General features: G+C 50.6%; 2 protein-coding genes across 2 annotated transcripts in view; both read left to right on the forward strand.

Moving 5' to 3' along the window:
• The first annotated feature begins 336 nt into the window (after positions 1-336).
• On the forward strand, positions 337-17,976 carry PTPN22 (protein tyrosine phosphatase non-receptor type 22). Its single transcript, XM_041467430.1, has 21 exons — positions 337-716; positions 3,585-3,693; positions 4,641-4,717; positions 5,652-5,747; positions 6,122-6,160; positions 6,555-6,626; positions 6,704-6,763; positions 7,135-7,277; positions 8,245-8,311; positions 9,699-9,776; positions 10,263-10,355; positions 11,655-11,731; positions 12,649-13,376; positions 14,378-14,476; positions 14,601-14,731; positions 15,427-15,454; positions 15,823-15,903; positions 16,197-16,300; positions 16,955-16,985; positions 17,084-17,161; positions 17,466-17,976. Exons 1-21 carry the CDS (start codon positions 525-527, stop codon positions 17,528-17,530), a joined length of 2,448 nt encoding a protein of 815 aa, XP_041323364.1. The 5' UTR covers positions 337-524; the 3' UTR covers positions 17,531-17,976.
• A 145-nt stretch (positions 17,977-18,121) lies between these two features.
• The window catches only part of RSBN1 (round spermatid basic protein 1), a 19,475-nt gene continuing 18,380 nt past the window's right edge, over positions 18,122-19,216 (forward strand). The window contains exons 1-2 of the mRNA XM_041467065.1: positions 18,122-18,153; positions 18,972-19,214. Of these exons, the coding sequence (XP_041322999.1) occupies positions 18,122-18,153; positions 18,972-19,214 (275 nt within the window). The remainder of the gene's footprint in view (positions 18,154-18,971; positions 19,215-19,216) is intronic.

Below are 19,216 nucleotides of genomic sequence, written 5' to 3' on the forward strand. Positions count from 1 at the left end.
CACTGACAGCTCCCACAGCTGGGTTGGGTTCCTCCCCTCAGGGAGGGCTGATGTGAAAGCAGACTAGAACTTCCATCCCTGGAAAGTGTCCAAGGCCAGCTTGGATGGGGTTTGGAGCAACCTGGGATAGTGGAAGGTGTCCCTGCCCATTGAGATGAGCTTTAAGGTCCCTTCCAACCCAAACCATTCCGGGATTCTACGTTAAAAGCGTGAAGAGGAACTGTGGATTTTCCATGCTGTTTTCTGGACTCTTCCAGCCACATTCCAGCCTTGAAGCCTTCCTGGTGAAGCACTGGGATGTGAATGAGCCCCTGGGTACCCTGGCAGTGATGGCTGCACACGGTGCTGTAGGAATTGGGGTGGTGGGGGGTTGGACGGGTGTCCAGCGTGTCCCTACCCCTGTGCTGCCCACCCTGTGCCAATGGGGCTGGTTTGAGCAGAGGGTGCCAGGACCCCGTGCTGTGTGTCTGTTGTGTTGTTTGACCAGGACTATCTGCCACGCACTAATTTCCTTTGGGGCTGTGATGAAGTCAGAAAACCACAGGCAGCTCTCCCCGGCGGCGCCTTCCGCCGCGGATCACTTGACATGTCCCGTCCCAGGAGGGCCAGGCCAGGCTCCCTCCAGCACCATGGACCAGAGGGGAATCCTGCTGCAGAACCTGGAAAGGGCCCAAGGCAAGAAGCTCAACCGAGGAGAGTTTGCAGAGGAGTTTTTGGTGAGTTCTCTCAAGGCTTGGCTCAGTGTTTCAGCTCATGTCGGAGGGAATCGCTCGCTCTCAAACCTGTGACAGATTTTCTAGGAGTTTCATAGCAGACACCCAGAAGTTAACTGGGCTAAGAGGAGTGTAAAGACATGATAGGAAATTAATAGTTTGCGTTTGAACTGTTTGCTTTTTAACTAATCGCCCGAGTGCTTCCTGTTTTCTGCCTGGTGAATGCACTTGTCGGGACACGGTTTCACTTTGCCTGGTGACAGAACTGGGGGACAGGGAGGAATATGGAGCCTCTGGCCCTGGTGACACAGCTGGGGATACAGGGGGGAATATGGAGCCTCTGCCCCTTCTCCCCATGGCAATCTGTTAGACCTGTGGCACGTGAGTTCCTGCCAGGCATCTCTGGTTTCGCCTTGACTTAGCCTGTCCTTGTTTCTACAGAGCACGGGTGGCCCAAGGGAGCTGGGGCTGCCCCATCCCTGGAGGTGTCCAAGGCCAGGGTGGAAAGGGCTTGGAACAGCCTGGGACAGCAGCAGCAGGTGTCCCTGCCCATGGCAGGGGGTGGAATTAGATGAGATTTAAGGTCCCTTCCAACCCAAACCATTCTGGGATCTGCGTGCTCTACATCCAGCAGAGCTCCTGGCCCCTCCTGGAAACTACTTTCTTGTTCCCTCAAGGCAAAGGCTGCACAAAGTGCTGTTGGCTGCCACCTTCTCCTGTGGATTCATTGCCCTCTGTGAGCTCTCTGATGTATTTTTTGGTTTGGGTGCCAGGGGTGAGGCTCAGATGCCAGTGCTAAAGCTGGTGGCTGGAGGTGGCTCTTGGTGCATCAGCTGGAGGCAGGTGGCTCTGACGGGCTGTCTGGGCTGCTCTGAGGGGCAGTGACATTGCCCAGCTCCCACAGACACACAAAAGGGTAAAACTGTGACATCTGAGATGTGTCAAGCACTGGAGTGACCCTGGCAGTGGGCTCTGGGTTACCAAGGGGTCTCCACAAGCCCCAGCCCTGCTCTGTCATACCAGCAAAATGTGGCCCTTCAAACACTTGGGGAAAGCTGAGTGCTTGGTTTCCAGGTGTCTGGGGTGGAGGGAAGTGATTAATCTGAGCCTGCAGTGACAGGCTGTTGTTCCATGGAACAAAGTGCTGTCACAGCCTGCTGAGTTTCCCCTCTCTCTGCCTGGTGCCTGTGTGTGTGAGGCAGTGGGCTCTGAGCCCCGCTGCTCAGGCTGCCTCCAGCAGCCTGATGTATTAATTTCTGATCAAAATGGCAGGTGGAAAGGGTCAAGGCTGCATTTCCTCTTTTATGGGATAAGATCTTCTCAGAGACACCTGATTTGTGGCTGCTTTTGCGAGGCAGTGGCCTCAGCAGGCCACCGCGTTGGCTTGTTTCCAAACGTGACAGATAAATTCATGCTGTTCCTCCACCCCAATTCCTGCCCTCTCCTTGTGGGACCAAGCATTTTTATGTGCAAATTGTGGTGATGTTACTGTAAATGACAGGGTTTTTGTTGGAGCCCCCTTTTTCTGTTTGTGCAGTCTCACAGCTGGGCACTGCCCAGGCTCCCCAGGGAATGGTCCCAGCCCCGAGGCTGCCAGAGCTCCAGGAGTGTTTGGAAAATGCTCTCAAGCACAGGGTGGGATTTTGGGATGTCTGTGCAAGGCCAGGAGTTGGGACTCAATGATTCTTATGGGTCCCATCCAGCCCAGGATATTCCAGGATTCTGTGATTCCCACTGTGTTTTTCATACCTAGGTGTTTCCCAAGCAGTTTCATGTCAGATACTCTGTTTTTCATACCTAGGTGTTTCCCAAGCAGTTTCATGTCAGTTTATTCAGGGACAGAAAAGTCAGATGATTCTGGGAAGACTGGCTTTAGTATGGAGTGATGCCCCTTCCATGAAAGCTTTCCCTGGAAGCTGGAGGTGCACTGGAAGGAGGAAGGGGAGGATGTGACCAACACCTGAATTGCTCAGAAGGTTACAGGGATGTGGAGGCAACAAAACCCACCCTGCTCCCACAATTTTTATCCCACTGTGTCTGCCCCACGTTCTTAATTAATAGATACTGGACATATGGACTGTCCTGAGCCTCCTGTACCTCCTCCCTCACTCATTCCATCAGATCTCTGAGATTTAGCTTCTATTGTGGCTGGATTTAGTGTTTTTAAATTGCAGTTTAACATTAAATACCAGCAATCTGGACACAAAAATATGAAAGAAAAAACGCAGTGAGAATGGTGCTTCTGAAGCTGACGGTAACAAACAGTGTGTGTTGTTTAGGAGCTGGTGGCAGTGAAATACAATTCTATGCTTTACCAGGAGAAAGATGCTTTAATTCCCTGTGAGTGCTGCAGCTTTATCCTTAAAATGAGAGATGAGAGCTTTGCAGCCCTAAGGGTCTGCCCCAGGACCCCTTGTCTTTCCCCAGTGCATGGAGCCACTCTGCTCCAGCTCCCTGTGCTCCCTTCATGACTTAAACATCACTGCTTCCAGCTACAGATGGGAACATCTCTACCAAAGTGGGGAAAATCGATAGATTTACCTGTCTTTTCTGGTATCATTTGTTGAAGGTGCTTTGACATTGTCACTCCTCTGATCTGGGTGCCATTTGTGGCTCCCTGAGCCTCTCACTTTGTGAGGGTGATGCTTTGTGTCACTTCACAAGGCGACGTGTGGGCACTGCCTCAGCACACACTTTCCATCCTTCACAAGCCTCTCACAAGGTTCTGCCTCTATTCTTGCTCTGAGCAAAGCCACTCAGGAAAGAATTAATGGTGCTAGCAAACACGACCCCTGGAGACCTTCATGTGCTCTCTAGTAGTGAGCTGGCTGCAGCACGTCTGCTGTAATTTGTTCCACTCTTTTATCACAGAAGCTGAAGAGACAGTCAACAAAGTACAGATCGGATAAAATCTACCCTACAGCAGCGTCTGAGCAGCCAGAGAATGTCAAGAAGAACAGATACAAGGACATCTTACCTTGTAGGTTGGAAATGGCACATGTTCCTACTCAGCCTTTTGTTTCTCTTGCTTTTCTTGTTCTCATTCTCTGGTGCCTGCCTGCACGGCTGTTGTATGTGAGCATCTCACTGCTCTCTGTTGGCTTTGAGTCCTGCTGCTCAGATTTAGGGCCTTGGCTGCTGCAGTGCCTGCTCTGGAGGACTTTGGCCCTTATCAGCACTGTCAGGCACATGGTGGGATTTTGGGGATGTCCTGTGCAGGGAGGGGAGTTGACTTGATGATCTTTGTGGGTCCTTTCCAACTCAGGATATTCTGTGATATTTCTACAGGCAGAAGAACTTCTATTGCCTAGGAAACACATCCTCCTGTGATAATCCTTGCAAGTTTCTGCTTAGCACTGTAACCACTTGCATCCAAAGGCCTTTGGACAGCGATGTCTCCACGATGTGCAAAGCAGACAACAGGCAAACCCTGCTGTGGCTTGCCTTGCCTTGGGGCAGGGGTGTCCAAAGGACTCCGTCCCAGCATCAGAGCAGACTGTCTCTTTTGTCCATTCCAGCTTGGAAAAGAAAGCAAATCACAGAATCATTGAGGTTGGAAAAGACCTCCAAGATCAGGTTCAGCTTTCAAACCTCTGTATCTAACCCCACAGAGCTGGCTGGAGCCTGGAGTGCTGGAGGTGGTTTTGGGCTTGGCTTGCTGCATGGTCAGAGGGGACCAGCACTGCACTGGGGTACTGGCAGCACCTGCAGCTCTCCCCTAAATCCTCCCTCACTGTCTGAAAGGATCTTTCCATCCCCTGTGCAGGGCTGAGGGAGGTGTGGGGGGCACACCAGCTGCTTGCACAGCCACCCACCCCCCTGGCTGGGCTCTCTGACATCAATGCTCCCCCAGAGCCCCTGGTGCTGCCCTCCAAGGGCTCTGTGACCTTGAAGGACAGACACTGACTGCTCTCCCTGCTTTTGCAGTTGACCACAGCAGAGTGGAGCTGTCCCTGATTACATCAGACACAGATTCTCATTACATCAATGCCAACTTCATCAAGGTTTGCCTCTTTTGTGGTGTTTCATCCTGCAAAGGTGTTCGTGGTGCCACCTCGGTGGGTTGTGCCTGGAGGAGCAGGTTGGGGGCTCTGCAGCAGTTTCTGGGCTGTGCTCAAGGATGACTGATGTAAGAAGATGAGTGAGCCCTCCAGAAACCCCCTGGGCAGCACAGAGGCAGCGGGCTACGGGCAAGGGACACACTCATGCCGGGGGTGGAACACTTTGTGGTTCTCAGCCCCAACTTCCTCGTCGCCGTTGCTGCCTTTGGTGGGTGACAGTGGTGCAAAACTGCCTGTGGCCAGAGTCACCTGGGCTGAAAGCAGAGCAGAGGCAGGAAACCTTGCAGTGCTGCACGGCTGGGACCCGCTGCTGGGGCGAGCAGCAGGGCAGGTCAGTGTGGGACAGTGCTCCATGTGCAGCTCCAGCAGTCCTGGGGCTGCCCTGGGCCTGCAACCCTTCCCTGACTGATGGATGGATGGATGGATAGATAGATAGATAGATAGATAGATAGACAGATAGATAGATAGATAGATAGATACATAATAGATAGTTCTCTTGTTCTCTTCATTCTCATGACAGTGATCAGTGGCCCAGGGCTCTCTGTAACCTTTCTGCAGAAGATCAGACCTTCCCAACAAGATCACAATTCATTCTTTGGCAGTCAGGAACAGAGCTGTGGCCACATCACCTCCAAGCTCCCAGAGGTGCTGTAAGAACTGGTGCTGGTCTCTGGGAGCACATCCCATCTCCCCAGCTTGGCCCTGCCTTTGGTTTGCACTGCTTGAGTTAATGTATGTGCCCAAAATTCAACTAGATGAAAGTCCTCCTAAATCCTTAATGGGCTTGCTGGTAGAAGTAAATTCAGAGAGAGGAATGACTTTATTTCTGCTGGTGAACTATGCACAGATGTGTCCGTGTCTGGTTTGAATGTTCCAGGGTGTCTACGGGCCAAGAGCATACATTGCAACCCAGGGTCCTCTTCCCACTACTGTCACTGACTTTTGGAGGATGATTTGGGAGTATGAAGTCCTGGTAAGGTGCAGATTTATATTTAGATATAAATGTCCTTTTTTTTTTTTTAAAGAAAAGTTGTCCTTCCAGCCAGAAATCCTTTGTGAGGCAGTGGGAGTATCAGGGTTTCACTCCAGCCTCTCAGCCTCCTTCCACTTGTGCTAGAGCAGGAGTCTGCTGGTGGCTGTCCCTGCCTTTGGGCTCTGCCTGGGGAGATCTTTGTGCCAGGCTGTGGGTGATGTCCCAGTGACACTGGTCTGGCAGTTGGGGCTCAGGGGAAGGCAGCCCACAGAGTTTCCTTATCACTGATAAGTACCCGCAAGAGATGAGTTTAATTTTGCTGCCTGGATAAGAAACTCGTCTTCAGACTTTTCTAATGAGCCTCCTTCCTGCAGGTCGTGGTCATGGCTTGTATGGAGTTTGAAATGGGAAAGGTGAGTAGTGTGTCACAGATGGCCCTGAGTGCCAGGGCAGGGTGAGAGATGCAGATTTTTATTAAATCCCATTAGTGACAGCGATTTCTGTTTGATATAAGCTGCTTTTGGGTCTCCATCTGCAAATGGTCCCATGCAAGATGATCTTTAATGTCCCTTCCAACCAAATCAATCTCTGATTCTACTAAATTCTTCAGCCATTTCCAGTAGCGTAGGGAACCTCTCTGGAAAAAGAAAACCAGCAGTGGCAGCTCCAAGGAAGGGGAGGCTGGAGCTGGACAGCAGCAAGAGCTGAGCCTCTCCCCAGAGTGAACTGTGCCCTGAAAACTGAAAAAGGAGACAGCACAGCAGGGCCGGTGGGGAATAACCAAACACATGGTGCTTGTCCCAACAGAAGAAATGTGAGCGGTACTGGGCGGAGGTGGATGGCTCCCCCCTGCACTGCGGCCCCTTCTCCATCACCTGTGTGAGTGCAGCCACCCCAGCAGCCTGTCCCACCCCGGGGCACCACGGAAAATCTGACTCTGCCTCCTTCTTCTGCAGGAGGCCGAGGAGAAGAGGAATGAGTATGTGATTAGAACTTTAAAGGTGACCCTGAATGAGGTAAGGAGGAAAGGTCAAGGCAGAAAATGTACCTGGGCTGGCTTTGTTATATAAATAATATATTAAAATGTGGTACATCTTGTGCAGAAAATTTTACATTGCTCAGGCTGTTGAATTAGATCTGACAGCATTTGAGGGAACAAAGGAAGTAAAAAATTCATTAACTCAGACCTCAGTTTCTGAAGCTGTTTGTCAGTCATGGCAAACCAGGCTCCGGGTAAGTGAGGCCAAGGATGTCATAAAACAGCTCCTGCAGCAAAACCAGCTGCAAACTGCTGCTCTGCTGCAGATGAGAGCTGGGGACGGAGCAGAAATCCAGCTCCCCTTGCTGTTCCAACATCCCAGACCCTGCCTCTGCTCTTCTCCTGCAGGCAGCCCGCACCATCTTCCACTTCCACTACAAGAACTGGCCAGACCACCACGTGCCCTCCTCCATCGAGCCCATCCTGGAGCTCGTCAGGGACATTCGCTGCTTCCAGCCCGATGACAGGGTCCCTGTCTGCATCCACTGCAGGTGGGTGAGCTGGCTGCCAGCAGGGAAGGGCTGCTGGCCCCCCAGAGCCCCGTGCTGGCCCCCAGAGCCCCACGCTGGCCCCCAGAGCCCCACGCTGGCCCCCAGAGCCCCACGCTGGCCCCCAGAGCCCCGTGCTGGCCCCCAGAGCCCCGTGCTGGCCCCCAGAGCCCCGTGCTGGCCCCCAGAGCCCCACGCTGGCCCTCAGAGCCCCGTGCTGGCCCTCAGAGCCCCGTGCTAACCCCCAGAGCCCTGTGCTCCCACGTCCCAAGGGGGTACAGGGCAGGGAAGCTGGCCAAACCCACAGCCAAGCTCCGCTTTTAAGGAGCCCTAAGGCAAAGGGCTCCTCTGAGGACAGCCAGCATGGCCAGGGGGCAGGGAAGGAGGGAGCAGCAGGCCAGCAACAGAATCACAGAACCATGGAATTGTTTAGGTTGGAAAAGGCCCTTAAGGTGCTCCAGTCCAACCATTGACCCGGCACTGCCAAAGCCACCACTAAACCATGTCCTCAAATGTCACATCATTTCAATGGTGACTTCACCACTGCCCTGGGCAGCCTGTGCCAGTGCTTGACAATGCTTTTGGTTGATAAATTTTCCCTAATATGCAATCTAAACCTCCCCTGGGGCAACCTGAGGCCGTTTCCTCTTGTCCTGTCCCTTGTTAGTTGGGAGAAGAGACCAACACCCGGCTGGCTGCACCCTCCTGCCAGGGAGTGACAATGTCTGGGTGACAGACCACCAGCACTGGCCATGCCCACGTGTGGCTGGTCACCACAGGAGGACTCAGAGCTCTTCTCAGAGCATGAGCTGTGCCTCCCAACCCCGTGCAGCAGAGCCCTGCGTGGGCTGAAGCTGCAGCGTGCTGCAGGATGTGTGTGGGACAGCAGGGTCACAGGTGGCTGTGGGTGCCCAAACATCCCTGGCAGCAGCACAGCGTGCCCAGCCTGTGCCCCGTGCTGTCCCTGCAGTGCTGGCTGCGGCAGAACCGGCGTCATCTGCGCCATCGACTACACCCAGAAGCTGCTGAAGGACGGGGTGAGTGCCAGCCCTCGCTGCCTTCCGTGGCCCCTGCACCCCTCTGTCCCTCCCCAGCCTTCCCTCTGCCTTCCAGCCCCTCTGAGTGCCGTTCTCCAGTGCGGCTGTGGGGAGCTCACATCCCCCTGAAACCCCCCAGGGGGGTTTCAGGTGGGTTTCAGGGGGATGTGAGCTCCCCACAGCCGCAGTGGACAAAGTGCTGATTCCCCATCCCCAGTTTGTGCCACCCCTCTCTCTTCAGGCACTGGCAGATCACCCCAGTGGGGCAGAATCCCCCCTCACTGCTGGCTCTGGCCAGGCCTTCAGCTCACAGCACGTGGTCCTGTGCTGACCTTCACTCTTCAATACATCTTTACTGTCTACGTTTGTCTCTGCACACTCACACATCAGATATTCAGTGTTTCCAAACCTCCTCCTGCTTTACTCTGGCTCTCCAATAATGGCACAGGCAATAATCCCCAGCCTCAGGGCAGGTGCTGGGACTCAGAGGAGAGCCTGCTCTGTTCCACAGCTCCCTGAACCCATCCAGCTGGGAAATCAGTGTCACGTCCTTCGTGCTGCCCACAGCTGTTGTAAAAAGGGAATTTGCTGTGGAGTGTGAGACAGGAGGGAGGAGAATGGTTTGTAATAAATAAAATAGCACTTTAAGCAGGCCTTTTGTTAAAAAGTATTGCAGTAGCAAGCCTGGATTTCAGACAGTGCTCTGAACTGCCTCATAACTTGGAAGTTTTGTGGAATTAAGCTTTGTGTAATTTTTTATCAGAGAAATCATTCCAATAATGGCACAGGCAATAATCCCCAGCCTCAGGGCAGGTGCTGGGACTCAGAGGAGAGCCTGCTCTGTTCCACAGCTCCCTGAACCCATCCAGCTGGGAAATCAGTGTCACGTCCTTCGTGCTGCCCACAGCTGTTGTAAAAAGGGAATTTGCTGTGGAGTGTGAGACAGGAGGGAGGAGAATGGTTTGTAATAAATAAAATAGCACTTTAAGCAGGCCTTTTGTTAAAAAGTATTGCAGTAGCAAGCCTGGATTTCAGACAGTGCTCTGAACTGCCTCATGACTTGGAAGCTTTGTGGAATTAGACCTGTCTGTAATTTTTTATCAGAGAAATCACAGAAATCATTGAAAGATTTGGGTTAAAAGGATCTTAAAAATCCTCTCTTTCCAGCCCCCTGCCACGGACAAGGACACCTTTCTCTGTCCCAGGGTGCTCCAAGCCCTGTCCAGCCTGGCCTTGGGCATTTCTAAGGATGGGGCAACCACAGCTTCTCTGGGCTCCCTCTGCCAGGCCCTCCCCACCCTCCCAGGGAAGAATTCCTTCCCAATATTAAATCTAAATCTCTCCTCTTTTAGTTTAAAACCATTTTGTCCTTTCTCTTTCCCACCAGATTGTTCCAGTGAACTTCAGTGTTTTCAGCCTGGTCCAGGAGATGCGCACACAAAGACCCTGCATAGTGCAGACCAAGGTGGGTTTGGGGAACGTCACCACTGCTCCATGCTGGCACCTCGCCTCTTCCCAGGAGGGTTCACAGAGCTGGGGTGTGGAGATGTTGTGCAAAGTCCCTTTTCTGAGCAGAACAATGATTTGGCAGAAGTTAATTTGGTAGCTGAGCGGTTCCTTGTGGACAGCTGGGCCAGTGCTCACAGGTTTATCAAATGCTCAAATGTGAAACCAGGGACTGTCCAGGCAATAAAGTGGGAACTTTCCTCAGCTGCAACAGACTGAAGAGGAAGCTCAGTGCAGAACAGTGTTGTTTGCACACCCAAAAACCCCCCAGATGCTTCAGTGTGAGCCCTGTGAGAGTTGTGGCTTCTCCCTCCTCTCAAAATTCACACCCTGCCAGTGGACAGGAAAGGCAGCTTCTCTCAGGGTGATGCTTGCTTGGGAAGAGGTGGCCATTTACAGGTCCCACAGGTGCTGGCTGTCACAGTTTTGTCTGTCTGGAATGCAGGAGCAGTATGAGCTGGTTTACGATGCTGTGATTGAGCTCTTCAAAAGGCAGATTCAAGCACTCGATGCCCAGAAAGATTCTGCTGCTTCACAGGTAAAAGTCCCAGGACAAACAAGCTGCCTCTTGCAGCCTGGGCACTCCAGCTCTAACCTCAATTCCTGCTGCAGATCTGGGGTGAATTCTCATATTTTCTACTCCCCCTGATACCCAAACTGAGTCTCTTTTGTCCTTAACCCATGAGAATCCAGCTCTTCCCCTGAATGTGCATTGCTTATCACAAACACGACCTAGATTTTCTTCAGTCTCAAAACAATTTTCTATTTTCTATATATTTTTACAATTGTTTAATGTAATGAGTGAGAAGAACAGCAGGAATTTTCTACAGGACTGACTGATTTCCATGGGGATGTGCCAGTGAAAGTTGAGGGATTTTCAGACCAGGTTGGGAAGGTCCAGGTTGGGAAGCTTGGGATCACAAGGCAGTGAGGCTGAAAGTGTTACCTCACATGTGCTAGTGAGGGATTCAGCACTACAGCCTGGCTGTGGGAGGGTATAGGGGGAAATATCTCGTGAAAAAACATGGCAAAGTCTCACAAATCTGTTACACCTCTGAGGAAAAGAAATGTGGTCTTGGTGTGAAGTTGTATATTAACAGAAATAGCCAAAACCTCTCTGGTTGAGGTTTTCTTTGCTCTTGCTGTTCTGTGACTGCTGACATGAGCCTCACTGGATCAAATCCAGGAAAGTAAATGCATCACAGCAAAGCCTGGAAGGTCACAGTGGGCTCATTTTGTCAGAAACTTTTATCTCAAAAATTGGGAAGGGGATCCTGCGATGGGACTCGTGCCTCAGTTTTGCCGTAGGATTTGCAGTTCATTCCAAGCCAGAGCTGAGTGAGAAAAGAACTGGAAAAAGCCTTTTTTTAAGGTTAAGGACAGTCTGTGAGCAAAGGTCACACAGGGCTGGGTTGACACAAAATGGAGAGGACTTTTCAAGTCAGGATGTGGTTTTGTAGCTCTTGCCCAAACCTCTCGCCCCCCTAAACCTCCCTGTCCTCTGAGGACAGTGTGCAGAGCACAGGGCTGGCCATGAGCTGGTGTCATCACAAAAGCAGCACCCAGCCTGAAGGCAAAGTGTCTGCACAGGCTGCCTGCCAGCTGTTTGGCACAGCTGGATGCTTCTGGGGCTCTCTGCACTCTCATTTCAGAAAGGTGCTGGCAGAGTTGCTCTTCAGGAAGTTCTCTCTGCAGTTTTCAGCTCCACTTTGGTGTCGTTTCCCAAGTGCTTTAGTAATTAGAAGTATTTGGCAAAATCCCAGCTCCTGGAGCAGCACGTTGGTGTTCTTTACATTCTGCCTCCTCACTCCTGTTTGCAAACATCTCCTTTCCCCAGGAAGGAGCAGGGCATCCTGCAGCCAAGCCAGTCCTGACTCCAGTGGAAGACATTTATGGTCTGAGTTCACTCACCTGGTAAGCCTCAGCACAAATACCCCTGGCTGGCCTTTGCAGTCACCCACACGATTTCAGAGAGATTAACTTCTTGATGTGTGCTCTGGAACACTTCAGCTCTCAGGATCTGCTGCCTCCCTTGAGTCCCACTTTGACTGTCATGTTTGTTCCTAACATAATTCATGGAATCATAAAGGTTGGAAAAGTCTTCTGACACCACCAAGCACAACCATTAACTGCCAGGTCCAACACTAAGCCACATCTACGTGTTTTATGAGCACTTCCATGGATGGTGTTTCCACCACTTCCCTGGGCAGCCTGTTGCAATGCCTCATCACCTCCTCAGTGAAGAAACTTCTCCTAATTTCCTAATAATTCCTGCTCTTCTCACTGATGTGTCTCAGCCTCTTCCCTGTGTGCCATTATCTGTCCCCTTCTTTTACCCTGGGCTTTGTGTCACTCAGTGTTTCACAGATGAGCTGAAAACAGTATAAAACAGTATAAAAGAGTATAAAAAAGTCTCATGAACATAGAGGCTGGGTCATCCCAGCCCTCTGCCTGGCATGGAATGGTCCAATGTTCCATCTGCACGTTCCACTCCAGTGCCCCTTGCTGCAGGAGTAGCAATCCTGAGGATGCAGCTTCCCAATGCCAGCAGCTTCCAAGGGTGGTGGGATCTCTCTGTGGACATGTTTGGGATTGCAGCATCTGCTTTCTGTAAATAATTTTGCTTTTTGGTTCAGTTTGCTGACATAAAGGGGCCTCCTCTGTTCACCATTTAACGGAGTTGAAATGGAGCACAGCCTTGCTGGGCCAGGCTCTGCGTTCCTGAAGGAATTGCTCCTGGCAGCAGCGCTGTGGGCTCTGCTAGTGGGCTAACACTTTCTGGCCCCTCCATGGCTTTAACTCCACTCCACTTTACTGTGCTTTTACCGCAGCTCAGAGCGAGAGGAGCAGGCTCCACACCAACCCCTCCCTCCGCAGCAGGACTGGCACCAACATCTCCCTGCGGTGGCACCGAGCAAAGCGTCCCTGCCCTCGCTGTGTGCCCCGGGGGCACAGCCCAGCTCTGCCAGGGGGGTGCCCCCCATCAGACAGGCCATCTCCTTCGGGGCTCTGAACTTCTCCAGCTGCAGGAAGGCAGCTGCTGGCGAGCCCTGGGCTGCTGGGGATGCCCCTCAGAAACGCTGCAGCTGGGAGCTGGAGCTGGACACAAAGGGAGCAGGGAGGAGGGCACCTGGTGCCAGAGCACCTCTGGCATGGACTGCATCGACCCCTCTAGTGCTGGGGCAGCAGGGACAAGGCTGGGAATGGGATGCAGGGGATGCAAAGCCCGTTTGGAGTCCCCAGTGGCCAAAAGATGGTCACTCGAGCTTCCAGGATGGATTTTCCCCTGTGGACATGAACCCCTCCAGACGAGCAGCAGATGCCCCCCCAGGCCACAGGAAGCAGGGGCAATGCCCTCACCCTTCCCTGTGCTCAGCAGAAGATCCCTACTTCTCATCACTGTCTCCAGACGACCCTGTGTCCCCCGTGTTTCCCTTTCTGGGGGGGCAGGATGAGCTCCTCCCTTCGTGCTCTGCCAGTGCTCCCCCACAGCCCACCACAGCCAGCTCCCCATCATCCCACCATGCCCCCCTGGACCAGGAGAGGATCTTCTCCTCGGGTAAGTGCTACTGGGACAAGGGGACACGTGGGACCAGGTCACTCTGGACTGGGGTGTGCTAGAGGGAGTGGTCAGTGTGTTCATCTGGTGTCCAGGCAGGGCTGTAGCTGCTCCTCAGGACTGGGCTCTCATGGGAGCTGAGGGAGCAACTGGTTTCATCCTCACACTCTTCATCCTGCCTGAATTTTTTCCCACAAACATTTTGAGAGCAGTGTAATTTTGGTGTTTGTATTACATAGCTGCTCTGAAGCACTGTGTCACCTCAGAACAGCTCTCACAGGGAGGCAAGGGTGGTGCTGACCAATTCTTACCCCAAGGTGCTCCAAAAAAGCATTCAGAAAGCTCCCAGAAATGGTTTTCTCTGAGGATCTAGTTTTCAGGTCAAACCCCACTCTTTGCTGCAGAGTGTCATGCGGGGGACACTGAAATGTCACCAAGACTGAGATATCCAGGACTTCAGGGAGCACCTGGGTGACACCCCTGCCCATGGTGGGGGTGTTGGATCAAAATGGTTTTTAATGGTTTTCCCTTCCAACCCAACCCATTCCATGATCCCATGATCATCACAACTGTTTTCCCCAGATCTGTAGCACTACATCCATCACCTGCCATATGAGGAAGGTGGAATTATTCCTTGTTCTGGTTAGTCCTGGTCCAATCAGACATTTCCTCTTCCCCACAGCTTTGGCACTTGCTCCACTTTGTCCTCCCAGACCCCTCAGCATTCAGTGTCACAAAGCCATGCCCATTATCCCGGTGATCTTGGGAAGTCCTGCGAGGTGCAGCCCAAGCCAAGCAGCAGAACCACCAGCTGCATGCCTGGCTCTGTGCTGGGTTATGCTCATTTTCCTCCTGCAGTTGATGCTGGGAGTTATTTGGATGTTTAACCACAGTTTAGAGGTGTTTAACCTTAATCTCTGGGCAGGAGCAGCCCCCTTCCCTACACAGTAGTCCCCCCATGTCCTGCCATGCCAGTAAGCTGTCTGTGTCTCTCCAATCAGCCCCCCTGCCAGGGCCTGATGAGGATGATGATGATGATGATGCTCCTCCACCCCTGCCCCAGCGCACCCCTGAGTCCTTCATCGTGGCCAGCGAGCCGGGTGAGTGATGAAAACATGAAAATGTGGGGCTGAGCAGCACTGGGGGCTCACCCAGCATCGGGGTGGTTCTGTGGCATGTGGCAGTGCCTGGGATGAGGAATGATCAATGTTCAACTGCTTCCAGGGCAATTTCCTCAGGCCACTTCGGATTTCCAGATTCCAGACAGAAATCCAAATATTGGAACCTCCTGGGAGTGGAGTGGTGAGTCTCACTCAGAGGAGTTTCATGACCCTGTGAGACTGAGGCCATGTAAGGTAAAAGTGGCTTTTTACCTCTTTTCCTGCACTATCCCTATGCCAATCTCCTTACCACGTTTCCTTCTGTGAGAAAGACTCTAGTTTTTGGCACTTTGTACTTGCCAGAAATTATTTCATAGAATCACAGAATCATGGAATAGTTTGGGTTGGGAGGGATCTTAAGAAAATCTCATTCCACCCCCCACCATGGGCAGGGACATCTTCCACTCTCCCAGGTTACTCCAAGCCCTGTCCAACCTGGCTTTGAACACTTCCAGGGATTTCAGGGCTCAGGATTGGAAAGAAGATGGGGCCTCAGTCCACTCCCTTTTTATCAACATCTACTTTACTCCAAACACTTTTTGGGATTCTAAGACCAGTACAGGGTAATAAACATATTGCCCCTCATTTAGAGAAGGATAATGAAGACAGGACATTCGTGTTCTGCTGAGCTTCACCAGCCCTGTGGAACCAACAGGAGCGGAACAAAATTTAGGCATCTGTTGATCATCCCATGGCTGAGTGACAGCTCTGTGAAGTGGAAGAACGAGGCACAAGTCTGCAAGTCTGTCTTCCTCTACTCCAGTGGAGGTGTATGTGGGAGGGTGTTTGCACATCACATCCTTTCCTTGTCTTCTCTGGCTTCCTTGTGTGCAAGAAAACAACATTTGGGTGTGGGAATTTTAAATACCTGCCTTGTGTTTTGTTTCCAGAGTGTGAAGCTTTGGAGCCCACGAACAGGTATAAGTTTAACACTGGAACAATCTTTGGAATTAACACCTGCTTTTTTTCCTGAAACTGCTTTATTTAGTAAATGTGTTTAGGATCTGTGCTCAGTGCAACGGAAACTGTTGCTAAATAGTTCTGCAACTAAATAGTTCTAACCAGAACTAAACAGTTCTGCAAACAAGTGAACTGGTAGTTTTATGTTTCCTAATCAGCTCCTGCCTCATCCTGTTCATGAGGATGTTCCTTGCAGCCTCCTTTTTGTCTGCATGTTGTGTGTTTCCTTTGAGACAACTGAGATAAGCTGGTTGCTTCTAATACATATATATAAATATATAATATTTTAAAGCTAGGGAACCAACTCTTTATCTTTGCTTTCTCAGAGACAGCCCAGGATCACTCCAATTCTCCTCCTCCGCTTCCTGAAAGAACCCCGGAGTCGTTTGTTCTTGCTGAGGCAGCAAGTGAGTGCTGAGCTCTTTTCTCAGGACCTAACTGGGGTTTTACACTCACACCTAAACCTGTAGGTTTCTGAGAGCGTGGCCCACTTGTTCAAAGCATTACCAGGTAGTGCTTCAGCACTTCCCTGCAGGAGGGTTCAGCAAATGCAACAAAAATAAACACAAGTTGGGAACCTGCAGAAAATTTCTAGAAGTGCTGCATTAGAGGAGATGAAAAGCAGCAACAAAGCACTTGGAAAAAAGCAGGAGGATTTGTGAATGACCACTGAAAATGTACATATTATGTATGTTCCCAGGTCTCCAGCCTGCTGCAAGAAATTCCTCGAGTCCTGTGGGTTTGGAGAACAAGGGCTCAGGAACAACACCCAAAGAGCTCATTAAATGCTTCAGGAGGAGCAAGGTAAAAGAAATAAAAGCTGTGGGAAAAAAGGGAGGGAGAAGAGCTCTGGCACAGCTGGTGCTGCTCTCTCACTGGTCACTGGGGGAGCAGGGCCTGCTTCAGGAGCGCTTGTGTTTAGGGCAAGAAAACAAGAATAATAAAAATATTCTGGTGTAGAAGTGCAAACACCCACCCTGTCTGCAGTGGGAACAGGGAAACCCAGCCCTGCCCTGTGCCTTGGCACTCCATCCACCTGGATGCCAGCTCCTCTGGGAAAAAGTTGCTGCTGTGGGTCTGAGTCTGTCCTACAAGGACAGAACCGTGCCAGGCTCCTCTTGCTGAGCCTCCTGTTAATTATCCCCGTGAGATTGTTCTTTGGGCTGTGATGGTGGAACGGAAAAGCACTTGAGGAAAACAGCAAGGAAAATACAAACTGGGGGGGTTTGGGATGACAAGGAAAAAGCCAAAGAGAGCGGCACAATTTTTGGTTTTTTATGAAATGTGATACTTGTGCATTCACAAGTGAATCCCCACAGTAGCTGATCTATTTAAACATGTACATTTATCAGTGTTTTTATACATGTGCATTACCAGCAAATTCCCTTTACCACAGTAGCTGATCCACTGCTTCACACATTTTTTTCCAACTAGCCTTTTTCTAATTTTTTTTTACAGAGCTTGAAAATATTGAAAAATGTGAGAAAAAGTAAGTTTTCAGCCTAATATCTTTGCAATGGATTTAAGCAAGTATTTAAATGTGTGGGACCAGTGACCAGCTGCTCCAGTCTCATTTTTTATTTCTAGGCATCTGCAATCCATCTTCACTGACAAAATCATCAGAACCTGCCCCAACAAACTCTCCAAGGTCTTTCCTTAACTTTGGTATGTTTTGCTCTTTGTGTTTCAGTAGGAAGAACCTGACTCTTGAAAGTCTAAATGCCAGGCAGAACACTTACAAACTACAAATATTTCAAATAATGCTCTTTGGGTTTTACATATTTAGTTTTTACACATTTACAACTTTATTTGCAACTACGAGATGTTGCTTTTCTGTCATATCTTAACACTTGGGAAAGATCTGAAATGGCAAGTATTTTCAATTCCTGTGTTATTTTAAGGGATTACATAATCAGCATCTGTAACACACAGAATTTGTTGCATTAAAAAATCTATCATTTCTTCCTAGGCTTTGCAAATCGATTTTCAAAACCCAAAGGACCAAGAAATCCACCCCCATCATGGAACATTTAGATGTATTTTACAGACTTGGCGCTGCAGATTTGTGAAGTCACCCTGAAATACTTGGAATGCCCATCCCAGTGAAGCTTCCACCAAAATAAACACATCCAAAGCTGTTACACAGTATTGGCAGCTCAGGCACTACTTGCACATTCACTGAATTTAAAACCGGAGTTTTAAATCGAGAATGTAAAAGTACCAGCAGCAGCTTTCAGTTAATTCACAGTGGGATATACAATACTTGGAATACAAGTTTTATCCTAAGGAGGGACATATTCTTGTCATGTTTTGGAATATAATCACTTCAAGAGGATGGATTTGAGCACAAACTGATGATGGGACCCCGTGAAGGCTCTGGAATGAACTGGAAATCCAACAGAGCTGAGTGAGGTGATCAAGACCCTCTCTCACATTTGTAGGTCTACTGCAATCAAAGACGCTGAAATGTTTACATTACTTGGACTAAGGGGGAATTAGATTCCCAAATTTTAGAAATAATAATTTCTAAATAAGCTTTTTTTTTTTCTCTTTCTTTTTTTTTTTTTCCCCCCCATCTGAGTGAATCAGAGCATTTTTCTGGATTTTGGGGCAATAAGACTTAAGATGGTGATTGATCCCATGGAAACTAAACCAATGTAACTGCACAAGTGGCTGACCCAGCCGCTCTTCTGTCTGGGAATAAAAATCCCAAAACACCATGACAGCAAGCAAAATATTATTGTATTTTAAAGCAATGCTGTTTTCAAGGATTTGTGATTCTCCAGCACAGAATTTCAGGTGGGAACAGGGGAGATTTCTTGCCAGATTCCTCACCAGATTCCACTGATCAGTGGGGAGGGATAAAGATGCTGAACATTGCTTTATATGAGTCTGTTCCTGTGAAGACAGGGGAGAAAAAAAACAAATCTCAAAAAAACCCCACAAACCACGGTGGGATTTGGGGAATTTGGTCAAGAAGAATCTGCTGACCACTGCTGGAATGGAAAACTCAGCTGGTTTAAACTTGGGGGAATAACCAATATTGCTATATTTTTATTGCTGTAAAAAACCCCGTATGCCTGTTTTTATTACAGGGTTTCTTAACAGCAGAAAACAGTGAAAGCCTTTACCCAAATTATATTCCTGTTTTGCCCAGGCTGGACAGGGTTTGGAGGAACCTGCTGTGGTGGAAGGTGCGCCAGCCCATGGCAGTGGGTATAACGAGATTTTTAAGTTCCCTCCTAACCCTTAAATATTCTATGATTCAACGACTTTATCCCATCCCACAGCCATGGGCAGGGATGGCCTCCTTAGGCTCGCTCCAACAGCTCCACATCATCTCCCTCACGGGGAAACCCTCCTCAGCACCCCGCGGCCGGTGTTTAAGGGGTGAAGCACTTTAGAACAAGCGAAAAACGCCATTAAAATAAAAGTTTTCCACCCCTCCGCCCTCTCCGGCCCCGCGCTCCCTCAGCGCTTTCCCGCCCTCCTCGCGCGGCCCACGTGACCCGCGCCGCGCGCACGCGCCCCCCCCTCTGTTTCCGAACTACACGTCCCAGGGTGCCCCGCGGCGGCGCGTGCGCGGCGGCGCCCAGCGCTCGGGCCATTTAAATGTGTGTGAGGGAGGCCCTGAAATGGCCGCGCAGGTCGCCGCGGTGCCGCGGGCCCCGGAGGAGCCGCCGCCGCCCTCAGCGGACCGGCCCGCCCGGCCCCGCGGGC

The sequence above is a fragment of the Pyrgilauda ruficollis genome, unplaced genomic scaffold, assembly GCF_017590135.1.
Source record: "Pyrgilauda ruficollis isolate IOZ18807 unplaced genomic scaffold, ASM1759013v1 scaffold100, whole genome shotgun sequence".
Taxonomy (NCBI): Eukaryota; Metazoa; Chordata; class Aves; order Passeriformes; family Passeridae; genus Pyrgilauda; species Pyrgilauda ruficollis.

What these genes read in the sequence shown, in the direction of transcription:
- PTPN22 (XM_041467430.1), top strand. Translation starts at nt 525, where the DNA reads ATGAAGTCAGAAAACCACAGGCAGCTCTCCCCGGCGGCGCCTTCCGCC. An exon ending in ATACAAGGACATCTTACCTT is followed by an intron (nt 3,694 to 4,640) that starts GTAGGTTGGAAA and finishes CTGCTTTTGCAG; the next exon opens with TTGACCACAGCAGAGTGGAG. An exon ending in TGAGACTGAGGCCATGTAAG is followed by an intron (nt 14,732 to 15,426) that starts GTAAAAGTGGCT and finishes TTTTGTTTCCAG; the next exon opens with AGTGTGAAGCTTTGGAGCCC.